This window comes from Oncorhynchus mykiss, chromosome 24 (genome assembly GCF_057628025.1).
Source record: "Oncorhynchus mykiss isolate SJ-2025 chromosome 24, ASM5762802v1, whole genome shotgun sequence".
Lineage (NCBI taxonomy): Eukaryota > Metazoa > Chordata > Actinopteri > Salmoniformes > Salmonidae > Oncorhynchus > Oncorhynchus mykiss.
Window position 1 is genome coordinate 20,491,849 of NC_143045.1, and position 15,498 is coordinate 20,507,346.

A 15,498-nucleotide genomic window follows, 5' to 3' on the forward strand; every position below is an offset into this window, starting at 1 on the left:
AAATGATCAACAACCTTCAAATTGGCCTGGCCACCAGTTCTAGTATTTTATGTCATTTTGTGTGTATTAGCAGGGAGAGGAACTGCAGCTGGTGAGGGAGGCCCTGCGTAGTCTGAGGGATGGTTTCTCAGGTCACGACCCTCAGCATCACACCCTGGACACACTGGAGCAAGGGGTGGCCAGTCTCATGGACCGCCTATACACACTCGACACACGCCGCAGGCAGCAGGACAGAGAGGGACACACACAACAATACACACAGAAGACCACAGAGGTGGGTGCTGTGTGTATGCTGTTAGCGTTATATTTTGCACCTGATGTCATAATCATGTGTTTATCGTGTGCACATCGTGACTGGCTGAATTGGCATTTCTTCTAGTAACTGTGACTCTGTCTTCTTGTAGGGTCCATACAAGTCACCAGGACGAAGAGCCAACCCCACAGACAGGGATTCATGGCCACCCAGCTCAAGTAAGATATACTGTTTGTTACAATGCCTTGCAAAAGTATTCACCCCCCTTGGCATTTTTCCTATTTTGTTGCATTACAACCTGTAATTTAAATGGATGTTTATTTGGATTGCATGTAATGGATATACAGAAAATAGTCCAAATTGGTGAAGTGAAATTTAAAAAAATACCTTGTTTCAAAAAATAAAAATGAAAAAGTGGTACTTGAATGTGTATTCGCCCACTTTGCTACGAAGCCCTTAAATAAGTTCTGTTGCAACCAATTACCTTCAGAAGTCACATAATTAGTTCAAGTCCACCTGTGTGCAATCTAAGTGTCACATGATCTGTCAGAAGTTTACATACACCTTAGCCAAATACATTTAATCTCAGTTTTTCACAATTCCTGATATTTAATCCTAGTAGAAATACCCTGTCTTGGGTCAGTTAGGATCACCACTTTATGTTAAGAATGTGAAATGTCAGAATAATTGGAGAGAGAATTATTTATTTCAGCTTTTATTTCTTTCATCACATTCTCAGTGGGTCAGAGGTTTACATGCAGTAAATTAGTATTTGGTAGCATTGCCTTTAAATCGTTAACTTGGTTCAAACGTTTCGGGTAGCCTTCCACAAACGTCCCACAATAAGTTGGGTGAATTTTGGCCCATTCCTCCTGACAGAGCTGGTGTAACTGTGTCAGGTTTGTAGACCTCCATGCTCACACATGTTTTTTCAGTTCTGCCTACAAATTGTCTATAGGATTGAGGTCAGACTTTGTTGTTCTTAAGCCATTTTACCACAACTTTGGAAGCATGCTTGGGGTCATTGTCCATTTGCAAGACCCATTTGCAACCAAGCTTTAACTTCCTGACTGATGTCTTGAGATGTTTTTTTCCATATATTCACATCATTTTCCTGCCTCATGATACCATCTATTTTGTGAAATACACCAGTCCCACCTGCAGCAAAGCACCCCCACAACATGATGCTGCCATGCTTCACAGTTGGGATGGTGTTCTTCGGCTTGCAAGCCTCCCCCTTTTTCCTCCAAACATAACAATGGTCATTATGGCCCAACAGTTCTATTTTTGTTTCATCAGACCAGAGGACATTTCTCAAAAAAGCATGATCTTTGTCCCCATGTGCAGTTGCAAACCGTAGTTGCAGTTGCAAACCGTCATTTTAGGTTACGTCGATATAGAACTCGTTTTACTGGGGATATAGATAGTTTTGTACCTGTTTCCTCCAGCATCTTCACAGGGTCCTTTGTTGTTGTTCTGGGATTGATTTGCACTTTTTGCACCAAAGTACGCTCATCTCTAGGAGACAGAACGCGCCTCCTTCCTGAGCGGTAAGGCGGCTGCGTGGTCCCATGGTGTTTTGTTTGTACAGATGAACATGGTACCTTCAGGCATTTGTAAATTGCTCCCAAGGATTGACCAGGCTTGTGGAGGTGTACATTTTTTATTTATTTTTTATTTATTTTTATTTTCCCATGATGTCAAGCAAAGAGGCACTGAGTTTGAAGGTAGTTATTGAAATACATCCACAGGTACACCTCCAATTGACTCAAATTATGTAAACTATGTTAATTAGCCTATCTGAAGCTTCTAAAACCATGACAGAATCTTCTGGAAAACGTTCCAAGCTGTTTAAAGGCACAGTCAAGTTAGTGTATGTAAACTTTTGATCCACTGGAATTGTGATAAGGTGAAATAATATGTCTGTAAACAATTGTTGGAAAAATTACTCATGTCATGCACAAAGTAGATGTCATAATCAACTTGACAAAACTATAGTTTGTTAACAAGAAATGTGTGGAGTGGTTGAATGTAAACTTCCGACTACACCTGTTCTGAAAGGCCCCAGAGTCTGCAACACCAATAAGCAAGGGGCACCACCAAGCAAGCGGCATTGAAGACCAAGGAGCTCTCCAAACAGGTCAGGGACAAAGTTGTGGAGAAGTACAGATCAGGGTTGAGTTGTATAAAAATATCCAATCCTTTGAACACCACACGAAGCAACATTTAAATCCATTATTAAAAAATGGAAAGAATAAGGCACCACAACAAACCTGCCAAGAGGGCCGCCCACCAAAACTCACGGACCAGGCAAGGAGGGCATTAATCAGAGAGGCAACAATGAGACCAAAGATAACTCTGAAGGAGCTGCAAAGCTCCACAGCGGAGATTGGAGTATCTGTCCATAGGACCACTTTAAACCATACACTCCACAGAGCTGGGCTTTACGGAAGAGCGTCCAGAAAAAAATAAGCAACCATGTTTGGTGTTCGCCAAAAGGCATGTGGGAGACTCCCCAAACATATGGAAGAAGGTACTCTGGTCAGATGAGACTAAAATTAAGCTTTTTGGCCATCAAGGAAAACGCTATGTCTGGCGCAAACCCAACACCTTTCATCACCCCAAGAACACCATCCCCACAGTAACCCATGGTGGTGGCAGCAGCATGCTGTGGGGATGTTTTTCATCAGCAGGGACTGGGAATCTCGTCAGAATTGAAGGAATGATGGATGGCGCTAAATAAAGGGAAATTCTTTAGGGAACCTGTTTCAGTCTTCCTGAGATTTGAGACTGGGGTGGAGGTTCACCTTCCAGCAGGACAATGACCCTAAGCATGCTGCTAAAGCAACACTCGAGTGGTTTAAGGGGAAACATTTAAATGTCTTTGAATGGCTTAGTCAAAGCCCAGACCTAAATCCAATTGAGAATCTGTGGTATGACTTAAAGAATGTTTTACACCAGCGGAACCCATCCAACTTGAAGGAGCTGGAGCAATTTTGCCTTGAAGAACAGGCAAAAATCCCAGTGGCTAGATGTTTCCCCCTATCCACATCGATGGAACAGTAGTGGAGAGGGTAGCAAGTTTTAAGTTCCTCGGCATACACATCACAGACAAACTGAATTGGTCCACTCACACAGACAGCATCGTGAAGAAGGCGCAGCAGCGCCTCTTCAACCTCAGGAGGCTGAAGAAATTCGGTTTGTCACCAAAAGCACTCACAAACTTCTACAGATGCACAATCGAGAGCATCCTGGCGGGCTGTATCACCGCCTGGTACGGCAACTGCTCCGCCCACAACCGTAAAGCTCTCCAGAGGGTAGTGAGGTCTGCACAACGCATCACCGGGGGCAAACTACCTGTCCTCCAACCACCTGAAAAACAGCTTCTATCTCAAGGCCATCAGACTGTTAAACAGCCACCACTAACATTGAGTGGCTGCTGCCAACACAGTGACACTGACACTGACTCAACTCCAGCCACTTTAATAATGGGAATTGATGGGAACTGATGTAAATATATCACTAGCCACTTTAAACAATGCTACCTTATATAATGTTACTTACCCTACATTATTCATCTCATATGCATACGTATATACTGTACTCTATATCATCGACTGCATCCTTATGTAATACATGTATCACTAGCCACTTTAACTATGCCACTTTGTTTACATACTCACCTCATGTACAGTGCCTTGCGAAAGTATTCGGCCCCCTTGAACTTTGCGACCTTTTGCCACATTTCAGGCTTCAAACATAAAGATATAAAACTGTATTTTTTTGTGAAGAATCAACAACAAGTGGGACACAATCATGAAGTGGAATGACATTTATTGGCTATTTCAAACTTTTTTAACAAATCAAAAACTGAAAAATTGGGCGTGCAAAATTATTCAGCCCCCTTAAGTTAATACTTTGTAGCGCCACCTTTTGCTGCGATTACAGCTGTAAGTCGCTTGGGGTATGTCTCTATCAGTTTTGCACATCGAGAGACTGACATTTTTTCCCATTCCTCCTTGCAAAACAGCTCGAGTTCAGTGAGGTTGGATGGAGAGCATTTGTGAACAGCAGTTTTCAGTTCTTTCCACAGATTATCGATTGGATTCAGGTCTGGACTTTGACTTGGCCATTCTAACACCTGGATATGTTTATTTTTGAACCATTCCATTGTAGATTTTGCTTTATGTTTTGGATCATTGTCTTGTTGGAAGACAAATCTCCGTCCCAGTCTCAGGTCTTTTGCAGACTCCATCAGGTTTTCTTCCAGAATGGTCCTGTATTTGGCTCCATCCATCTTCCCATCAATTTTAACCATCTTCCCTGTCCCTGCTGAAGAAAAGCAGGCCCAAACCATGATGCTGCCACCACCATGTTTGACAGTGGGGATGGTGTGTTCAGCTGTGTTGCTTTTACGCCAAACATAACGTTTTGCATTGTTGCCAAAAAGTTCAATTTTGGTTTCATCTGACCAGAGCACCTTCTTCCACATGTTTGGTGTGTCTCCCAGGTGGCTTGTGGCAAACTTTAAACGACACTTTTTATGGATATCTTTAAGAAATGGCTTTCTTCTTGCCACTCTTCCATAAAGGCCAGATTTGTGCAATATACGACTGATTGTTGTCCTATGGACAGAGTCTCCCACCTCAGCTGTAGATCTCTGCAGTTCATCCAGAGTGATCATGGGCCTCTTGGCTGCATCTCTGATCAGTCTTCTCCTTGTATGAGCTGAAAGTTTAGAGGGACGGCCAGGTCTTGGTAGATTTGCAGTGGTCTGATACTCCTTCCATTTCAATATTATCGCTTGCACAGTGCTCCTTGGGATGTTTAAAGCTTGGGAAATCTTTTTGTATCCAAATCCGGCTTTAAACTTCTTCACAACAGTATCTCGGACCTGCCTGGTGTGTTCCTTGTTCTTCATGATGCTCTCTGCGCTTTTAACGTACCTCTGAGACTATCACAGTGCAGGTGCATTTATACGGAGACTTGATTACACACAGGTGGATTGTATTTATCATCATTAGTCATTTAGGTCAACATTGGATCATTCAGAGATCCTCACTGAACTTCTGGAGAGAGTTTGCTGCACTGACAGTAAAGGGGCTGAATAATTTTGCACGCCCAATTTTTCAGTTTTTGATTTGTTAAAAAATATCCAATAAATGTCGTTCCACTTCATGATTGTGTCCCACTTGTTGTTGATTCTTCACAAAAAAATACAGTTTTATATCTTTATGTTTGAAGCCTGAAATGTGGCAAAAGGTCGCAAAGTTCAAGGGGGCCGAATACTTTCGCAAGGCACTGTATATACTGTACTCGATACCATCTACTGTATCCTGCCTATGCTGCTCTGTACCATTACTCATTCATATATCCTTATGTACACATTCTTTATCCCCTTACACTGTGTATAAGACAGTAGTTTTGGTATTGTTAGTTAGATTACTTGTTGGTTATTACTGCATTGTCGGAACTAGAAGCACAAGCATTTCGCTACACTCGCATTAACATCTGCTAACCATGTGTATGTGACAAATACAATTTGATTTGATTTTTGATTTGATTTTTGAGCTTATAGATACATACCCCAAGAGACTTGCAGCTGTAATTGCTGCAAAAGGTGGCTCTACAAAGTATTGACTTTTGGGGGGTGAATAGTTATGCAAGCTCAAGTTTTCAGATTTTTTTGTCTTATATCTTGTTTGTTTCACAATAAAAAATATTTTGCATCTTCATAGTGGTAGGCATGTTGTGTAAATCAAATGATAAAAAAACAAACATATATTTTAATTCCACGTTGTACGGTGACAAAATAGGAAAAATGCCAAGAGGGGTGTATACTTTCATAAGCCACTGTACGCAGTATTCAACAACCTTGATAATTCTCTTTCACGCAACTTTATCTAATTGTGTAATTCAATTACATTGAACATATGTTCGGAGCTATACAGCATTTTAATCAGCTAGCCTGGTTATCTGTAGAGAAAAGGGTCATTTTAATCCAACTTGGTCTGGTCCACATAATTATTACAGACTCAGCCCCCAGGTACCGATCAAATTATTTGACATATATAAGATGTCCACCAATACAACGCCAGAGCCAGAGACTCTGATATTGCCTGTTTGAAATGTAAGAGTCTATCTGGTAAGAACACTTTTTTAATATTCCGGCATTGTTGAGTGGAACAAACTACCACATCAACTCAAAGCCATGGCAACCATAATTGAGGACACTAAATTACTTGGTGTTACCACAGATTTTAAAATGTCGTGGTCAAAACATATAGATTCAATGTTGTAAAGATGGGGAGAGGCCTGCTTTTTTGACACTCCACAAAGCAAGTCCTGCTGGCTCTAGTTTTATCTTATCTTGATTTTTGTCCAGTCACATGGTCAAGTGCTGCGAAGAAAGACCTAGTTAAGCTGTAGCTGGCCCAGAACAGAGCGCCACATCTTGCTCTTCAATGTAATCAGAGGGCTAATATTAAAACTATGAATACCAGTCTCTCTTGGCTAAGAGTTGAGGAGAGACTGACTGCGTCACTTCTTGTTTATATAAGAAACATTAATGTGTTGGAAATTCTGGTTTCAAAAAACAAATAAACACTTCACGGCACAACGCCTCTCCCCCATGTGAACTACTTGTTGTGTGTATGCACTGACATGTACGTGTACCTGATAGATGTGCACACACACACACACTACATGTTGATTTTAAATGTATGTATATTGTAAAGTCTTTTGTCTGTAATGTATTTTTCGTTATGTGTCAGACCATAATAAGACTAGCTGTCACCATTGCCTAATGGGGATCCTAATAAATCAAATCAAAACCATAACTTCATTTAAAAAGGTCAAAAGCTGGGTAATGATCAAGCCATAGACACATTTTCAAGTCTGTATTTAGGTCATGTGTATCTATGTAATGTTGGAATGTTTTTGTACCATGGAAATCCGTCTTTCTTGTGATATCCCTGGCATGGGTTTTTGGATGTATGTACTGTATCTGTGTTTCTTAATTGGCAAATCAAATCAATCAATCCTGTCTTTAAGCTGTAGCCAGTAAGCAAACCTATATGTTTTTATTTGTTTTCAGAAATAGCTCACTCCCACAGTAGTCCTGGCCTGGACTCCACAGTCTCCACTAAAGTCCTCTACTTCACTGATCGTTCACTCACTCCTTTCCTGGTCAACATCTCCAAAAGGTACAAATCCAGAATCCCTCTTTGGATCTTGATGATGTCCATTGCATATGTACCTTTGTGTTGCATGCTGCCTGTAAGTTGTGGATGCAATGTACAGTGCCAGTCAAAAGTTTGGACACACCTACTCATTCAAGGGTTTTTCATTCTTTTTTTTCTTTTTTTTGTACAATTTCCTACATTGTAGAATAATAGTGAAGACATCAAAACTATGAAATAACACATATAACACATCATGTAGTAACCAAAAAAGTGTTACACAAATCAAAATATATTGTAGATTGTAGATTCTTAAAAGTAGCCACCCTTTGCCTTGATGGCTGCTTTGGGTATTGAATGCATGCATGTGTGTCATTGGTGTGTTTATTGTGTGTCTATGTGCTGTAGCATTGTGAGGGAATGTGCATGTATGTGTCTCTGCACAGATCAGTGTACCATGATGCCATCTGACACTGAGACTGTGCTGTGCTGTTAGGCTGGGGGAGGTGACTCTGAGAGACTTCAAGGCAGCGGTGGACCGCCAGGGTAGCTTCAGGTACCACTTCAAAGCCCTTGACCCAGAGTTTGGGACTGTGAAGGAGGAGGTAGGCATGTTTTGGGTTACAGCTTTGGGTTTACATTTAGACAGGGTCAAATGTTACCACTTAGGGGGAAATGCCTGAATGACCAAAATGAAAAGAGAAAACACTTGGAATTGGCAATAGTTCCAAAACCCAGTAACTACGTTAAGATCATAAAGATGTGGATTCTCTATTAAGGTTGATATGTGTTTAGAGACTGTACCTGTATATATCATACACTACACATACAAAAGTATGTGGACACCGCATCAAATGAGTTGATTTGACTATTCCAGCCACAGACAAATCTGGGTTTGGGGAATGCCAGGAGAACACTACCAGTCCGAATGCATAGTGCCAACTGTAAAGTTTGGTGGAGGAGGAATAATGCTCTGGGGCTGTTTTCCATGGTTCAGGCTAGGCCTCTTAGTTTGAGTGAAGGGAAATTTTAACGCTACTGCATACAATGACATACAATGACACCACCTTCCTTTTGAAGCTTCCAGTCTGTTATTCGAACTCAATAAGCATGACAGAGTGCTCTCCAGCCTTGTCCTCGTCAACAGTCATACCTGTGTTAACGAGAGAATCACTGACATGTCAGTTGGTCCTTTTGTGGCAGGGCTGAAATGTAGTGGAAATGTTTTGGGGGGATTCAGTTCATTTGCATGGCAAAGAGGGACTTTGCAATTAATTGCAATTCATCTGATCACTATTCATAATATTTGGACATTGACCAAGTTATTATTATTTTAGCTGTCTACCACAGCATTGGAGTTGACATTAAATAATGAGCTGTAAATGCAGGCTTTCAGCATTAATTTGAGGGTATTTACATCCAAATCGGGTGAACTGTGTAGAATTTACAAAACTTTTTACGTGTGGTTCCCCCCTTTTTAAGGGATCAAAAGTTAGAAAACATCTAAAAAAGCCTGTGCAGTTCTGGAACAGTCCAATGGACAGATGAGACAAAGATCAACTTGTACCAGAATGATGGGAAGAGAGTATGGAGAAGGAAAGGAACTGCTCATGATCAGAAGCATACCACCTCATCTGTGAAGCATGGTGGAGGTAGTGTTATGGCGTGGGCATGTATGGATGCCCATGGAACTGGTTCCCTTGTATTTATTGATGATGTGGTGACTGCTGACAAAGCAGCAGGATGAATGCTGAAGTGTTTAGGGCTATATTATATGCTCAGATTCAGCCAAATGCTTCAAAACTCATTGGACCGCGCTTCACAGTGCAGATGGACAATGACCCGAAGCATACTACAAAAGTAACCCAATACTTTTTTAAGGCAAAGTGGTGGAATGTTCTGCAATGGCCAAGTCAATCACCTGACCTGAATTCAATTGAGCATGCATTTCACTTGCAGAAGGCAAAACTGAAGGCAAAACGCCCTAAGAACAAGTAGGAACAGTAGACAGCTGCAGTAAAGGCTCGGCAGAGCATCACCAGGGAAGAAACCCAGCATCTGGTGATGCCTATGCGTTCCAGAGTTCAGGCAGGATTTGCAACCAAGTATTAAAACTCACAATTTAATTTATGATTTATGTTAGTTTGTCCAATTTACTTTTGAGCCCCTAAAATTGTGTGTGTGTGTGTGGGGAGGGCCACGTGCGCTATGTTTAAAAATGGTTGTAATACCTACATGGTTCATACAATAATTTTGAGAAAACCCTTAAATTAAAGATGAGCTTCTACACTTAAAGCACATCTTGAATGTTTCCTTTCAAATCTATTGTGGTGGCGTACAGAGCAAAAATGATGCAAATAGTGTCACTGTCCAAATACTTATGGACCTGACTATAGCTGGGCAGCAAAGCTCCCCATCCAACCTTACAGAGCTTGAGAGGATCTGCAGAGAAGAATGGGACAAACATACAGGTGTGCCAAGCTTGTAGCGTCATACACAAGAAGATACGAGTCTGTAGTCACTGCCAAAGGTGCTTCAACAAAGTACTGAGTAAAGGGTCTAAATACAGTACATATGTCGATGTGATATTTCACTTTTCTATTTTTAAAGCATTTGCAAAAATGTCTAAACCTGTTTTTGCTTTGTCATTCAAATCAAATGTTATTTGTCACATACACATGGTTAGCAGATGTTAATGCGAGTGTAGCGAAATGCTTGTGCTTCTAGTTCCGACAATGCAGTAATAACCAACGAGTAATCTAACCTAACAATTCCACAACAACTACCTTATACACACAAGTGTAAAGGGATGAAGAATATGTACATACAAATATATGAATGAGTGATGGTACAGAATGGCATAGGCAAGATGCAGTAGATGGTATAGAGTACAGTATACATATGAGATGAGTAATGTAGGGTATGTAAACATAAAAGTGGCATTGTTTAAAGTGGCTAGTGATACATGTATTACATAAAAGTAATCTCTGATAGACTTCTCTGATAGAGTTCAGTGTGTCAAATCGGAGGGCCTGTTGTCCGGGCCTCTGGCAGTCTCTATGGGGGTGCCATAGGGTTCAATTCTTGGACCGACTCTCTTCTCTGTATACATCAATGTTGTCGCTCTTGCTGCTGGTGAGTCTCTGATCCACCTCTACGCAGACGACACCATTCTGTATACTCCTGGCCCTTCTTTGGACACTGCGTTAACAACCCTCCAGATGAGCTTCAATGCCATACAACTCTCCTTCCGTGGCCTCCAATAGCTCTTATATACAAGTAAAATTAAATGCACGCTCTTCAACCGATCACTGCCTGCACCTGCCCGCCCGTCCAACATCACTACTCTGGACGGTTCGGACTTAGAATATGTGGACAACTATAAATACCTAGGTGTCTGGTTAAACTGTAAACTCTCCTTCCAGACTCACATCAAACATCTCCAATCCAAAGTTAAATCTAGAATTGGCTTCCTATTTCGCAACAAAGCATCCTTTACTCAAGCTGCCAAACATACCCTTGTAAAACTGACCATCCTACCGATCCTCGACTTCAGCGACATCATTTATAAAATAGCCTCCAATACCCTACTCAACAAATTGGATGCAGTCTATCACAGTGCCATCCGTTTTGTCACCAAAGCCCCATATACTAACCACCGCGACCTGTACACTCGTTGGCTGGCCCTCGCTTCATACTCTTCGCCAAACCCACTGGCTCCAGGTCATCTACAAGACCCTGCTAGGTAAAGTCCCCCCTTATCTCAGCTCGCTGGTCACCATAGCAGCACCCACCCCAGCAGGTATATCTAAACCAATTCTTCCTTTGGCCGCCTCTCCTTTCAGTTCTCTGCTGCCAATGACTGGAACGAACTACAAAAATCTCTGAAACTGGAAACACTTATCTCCCTCACTAGCTTTAAGCACCAGCTGTCAGAGCAGCTCACAGATTACTGCACCTGTACATAGACCATCTATAATTTAGCCCAAACAACTACCTCTCACCTTACTGTATTTATTTATTTTGCTCCTTTGCATCCCATTATTTCTATCTCTCCTTTGCACATTCTTCCACTGCAAATCTACCATTCCAGTGTTTTACTTGCTATATTGTATTTACTTCGCCACCATGGCCTTTTATTTGCCTTTACCTCTCTTATCTCACCTCATTTGCTCACATTGTATATAGACTTATGTTTCTACTGTTTTATTGACTGTATGTTTGTTTTACTCCATGTGTAACTCTGTTGTTGTATGTGTCCAACTGCTTTGCTTTATCTTGGCCAGGTCGCAGTTGCAAATGAGAACTTGTTCTCAACTAGCCTACCTGGTTAAATAAAGGTGAAATTAAAAAAAGATGGCAAGATGCAGTAGATGGTATAGGGTACAGTATATACTGTACATATGAGATGAGTAATGTAGGGTATGTAAACATTATATTAAGTGGCATTGTTTAAAGTGGCTAGTGACTTTTACATTTTTACATCAATTTTTCCATTATTAAAGTGGCTGGAGTTGAGTCAGTATGTTGGCAGCAGCCTCTCAGAGTTAGTGGTGGCTGTTTAACAGTCTGATGGCCTGGAGATTGAGAAACAGCTTCTGTCTCTCTGGGGGTATGGGTATTGTGTGTAGATTGATGTGGAAAAATGTTTTTTAAATCAATTATAGAACAAGGCTGTAATGTAACAAAATATGGAAAAAGTCAAGGGGTCTGAATACTTTCTGAATGCACTGTACTGTTGGTCATGTAGTGTAGTTTATATTAAAAGAGTATGCCTGTCTGGTTCTGGTTGGTGTTTTCAGGTGTTCCAGGACGGAGCCCTGGTTCCTGGCTGGGAGGGGAAGATAGTGGCCTGGGTGGAGGAGGACCATGGAGAGAGACGGTAGAACTGGGAACCAACCAACCATAGAGGGAACCACTAGCCTCAAACTGTGACCACTGGAATATGATGTCATAACACCCTCTCAGTATTCACAGCAGCCCTGCAGAGGTAGTTATTAAAACAATTGGGACCAATCTATTTATTACTGTTTTGAGATAAAACCATACTTTCAAAAATGGCTCTGTCCTATGGACATTTGACTTACAGTAACTGTTTGAAGTACAAGTTGTTGCCAAATATGAATAAAGTTCTTCACAATACAATTTTGAAGTTTTAATAAACATGGATTATTGCATGAATATTGACTTTGTGAATTATTTCCCAGACATGCAGTTAATGTAATTCATGATCATGGAGGACTAAAATTCCACTCGAGTCATTGTTGTTGTGAATGTCTTTACTAAGGTACTGTTTACTACTACAAAGGTTCAGATACACAACTTATATGCATAACATAACAGAAATTACATTCCTGCCTTCTCTAATTTCCAAAGTCCCAATCTCTTCAGAAAGACAAATGACCTACTGGGTGTAACTGTGTCTTGCAGGAAAAGACAGTGTTTATTGTTATTTTCTTTGTCTATTAATGAATTTGCGTCTTTTTAGTGTTGGCAGTACCAGCACTAGAGTATAGACACCTGCAAAGTTAATAACCGTTTCTTCTTGTTGAATGTGGCAGAGGCCGACTCCTCATTCACAGTCTCAGGCAGCTCCAGGTGTAGATGGTACATATCCTCCACTTCTAGTAGTACATCATCCTACAGAGAAATACACACAGACTGTTAGACCGACAAGACCACAGAAAGGATAACTTATGTAACAGGCTATTATGTCAACATAAGAAGCGTTTAAGCAAAAGGGACAGAATTTTTGTTAATCCATCACAGGGCCTTATTCATAGCACAAGGGAAGGGGAAGCAGAGTGGTCCCTGACCTGGGAAATGCTGAGATGGCACTCTGTGATGGACTGAACCTTTGGTAGCTCCACAGTCAGCTTCAGGCTCCGGGAGAGGTCCCTGGGGTCAGAGTTGACAGTGAGCTGGTGCTGTGGCCGCTGAGGCTCGGCTGTCACTGAGCTAGAGATCACCTGGATCAGGTTCTTGGTCTTGTTGCGTTGGTCCCCTGGCCCAGGAGTTAGCTCGACAGATGTGATGAGCTGCACAGGTGTACTGTCCTCAGTCTGCCCTTCACGCAGAGAGATCTGCTGAAGCAGGGAAGCTGGGGTCTGGGAGGCTGGGAAATTGATGTCAAATGAATGTCAAAAAATGTATCTTCATCTACAGTATACCTTTAAAGAAATCTTGAATTCAATAATCTCGCCTTTATCTTGGTGGTGTCACCTCAATAAAAAATAAAACCCCTTGAACCAGGGAATAATTACGTAGAGGCTTTACCTGTGTTTGTGGCAGGGCTGGACTGTTTTAGAGAACCCAGGCGGCGCTGCATGTCCTCTAGGCTGCCCTTCAGCTTACTGCTGCTGACGTTGTACTGCTGGATCAGACGCAGGCCATGCTGCTGCTGGGTGAAGCTCAGAGCTAACAGGTGAACCTGGTCCTCCTTCTTGTCCTTCTGAGCCTGCTGCAGCACCGCAGGGCTGAACGCCACATCCATCACACTGTAGTCGTCTGAATACAGGAAACACAACAAAGTTGTAGTACTGAGAAACGGCAATGATACAACTTTTTATTTCAGTGTTACATAACAGTATCCAAACCATAAGAAAGTCAGCTGTAGTAGAAAGTCATTTGGGGAATGTTAACTTTTTTTGCCAGCACCTCTTGTAATACAGGTTACAATGCAGGTAATTATGCAGAAATACAGGTTTGTGTTCTGCAGGACAACAGTTCTCTTGGTACCTCCTCCTTCATCAGTGTCTGTCTCCAGTCTCCCTCCACACACAGGCACTGGCTTGTTCTCATCAGCAGGGGTAGGGACGCGCTTCCAGCCACACACATTGATGTACAGCAACCCTTTCTTTGGCTCCTGACACAAACAATAAAGCAACTGTTCAGCCTCTTTATAGTTCACACCTCCATATTAGCCAGCAGTGCAGTCAAACGTGCACTGCAAACAAATTAACCAGTATTCTCTTACCAACACACTTTGCTATGTCATTTTTATGTAGGCCAGTGTTTGTATGTTTTGAATCGATAAACTCTACAGTGTGGGTGTAGCTGATGAACTCTACAGTGTGGGTGTAGCTGATGAACTCTACAGTGTGGGTGTAGCTGATGAACTCTACAGTGTGGGTGTAGTTGATGAACTCTACAGTGTGGGTGTAGCTGATGAACTCTACAGTGTGGGTGTAGCTGATAAACTCTACAGTGTGGGTGTAGCTGATGAACTCTACAGTGTGGGTGTAGCTGATGAACTCTACAGTGTGGGTGTAGCTGTTCATAGAAAAAGCAGATACTTGATGGTACCAGCATTTCAGTGAGTAGGCAGGAGTCAGGCTGAGGTGGTGCATTATAATCAGTTCCCTGTTTCATCTGTTTCTCGATAAACATCTGGTAGCTTTGAGGGTCATTCTGAGACAGGTCGTCTAACATGGACCAGAACTGGTTGACCTGCTGCAAAACTTCCTTTGTACACCCCAGGGAAGAAGACATATTTCTGAAAAGATTTTGAGGGATTTAGTTTAGTAACGTTATACACACAGATCATTTGAGTTTTGTATTTGATTATGGGTATGACAATGAAAGTTAGCTATAGATGAAGAAGCATGGAGATAATTCATAGCCAGGTTAAATAACGTTAACGTTAGCTAGCAAGCTAGCTAGCTACAGTAGCTAAATAGCTAGCGCTAGGTCTACCACCTGTTGCAATACACCAGACAGCAATGCCTTTGAATACAATCAAACTATTTGGTACGAATACTGTGAATCGAATGGTGAACAGTAACGTTAGTTATCCTTCTAACACAAAACACATGGAAATACTCACAGTAAACTTGCTTGCTTCAAGTTCTTGCGACCCCTGTGCTAACTTTACAGCTAAATGTTGACTAAATCAACTTTGTAGCGAGTGATCTCTGTTACTATGGAAACGAGATGAGAATGGTGCATGCACGCCCTCTACAGACAGAAGAGATGCTACTACTTTGCACTGGACATCGTCTGCATCCTGAAATGATGGCTCGGGTACATAAAGCTCTTTCATCACACCAGAGTAGACAATGAACA

The 15,498-nt window shown here is 41.7% G+C and overlaps 2 protein-coding genes across 24 annotated transcripts in view; one reads left to right on the top strand and one right to left on the bottom strand.

Moving 5' to 3' along the window:
- The window catches only part of LOC110503956 (dixin-A), a 28,804-nt gene extending 16,189 nt beyond the window's left edge, over positions 1–12,615 (top strand). For 7 of the 23 annotated variants that reach the window (XM_036961499.2, XM_036961501.2, XM_036961505.2 and 4 more), the window contains exons 11-15: positions 74–274; positions 405–471; positions 7,350–7,458; positions 7,931–8,039; positions 12,237–12,615. In XM_036961499.2, coding sequence (XP_036817394.1) covers positions 74–274; positions 405–471; positions 7,350–7,458; positions 7,931–8,039; positions 12,237–12,320 — 570 coding nt within the window. In that variant the 3' untranslated portion in view covers positions 12,321–12,615. Of the gene's footprint in view, positions 1–70; positions 275–404; positions 472–7,349; positions 7,459–7,880; positions 8,040–12,236 lie in introns of all 23 variants that reach the window. The other 16 variants (XM_036961498.2, XM_036961497.2, XM_090219132.1 and 13 more) reach the window with 3 other exon arrangements.
- An 83-nt stretch (positions 12,616–12,698) lies between these two features.
- pih1d2 (PIH1 domain containing 2) lies at positions 12,699–15,371 on the bottom strand. The gene is made up of 6 exons (XM_021582626.3): positions 15,260–15,371; positions 14,740–14,929; positions 14,173–14,299; positions 13,711–13,941; positions 13,251–13,549; positions 12,699–13,074 (listed from the first exon to the last, which is right to left on the bottom strand). The coding sequence occupies exons 2-6, from the start codon at positions 14,923–14,925 to the stop codon at positions 12,940–12,942; spliced, it is 978 nt and encodes a 325-aa protein (XP_021438301.2). The 5' UTR covers positions 14,926–14,929; positions 15,260–15,371; the 3' UTR covers positions 12,699–12,939.
- Positions 15,372–15,498: the final 127 nt, after the last annotated feature.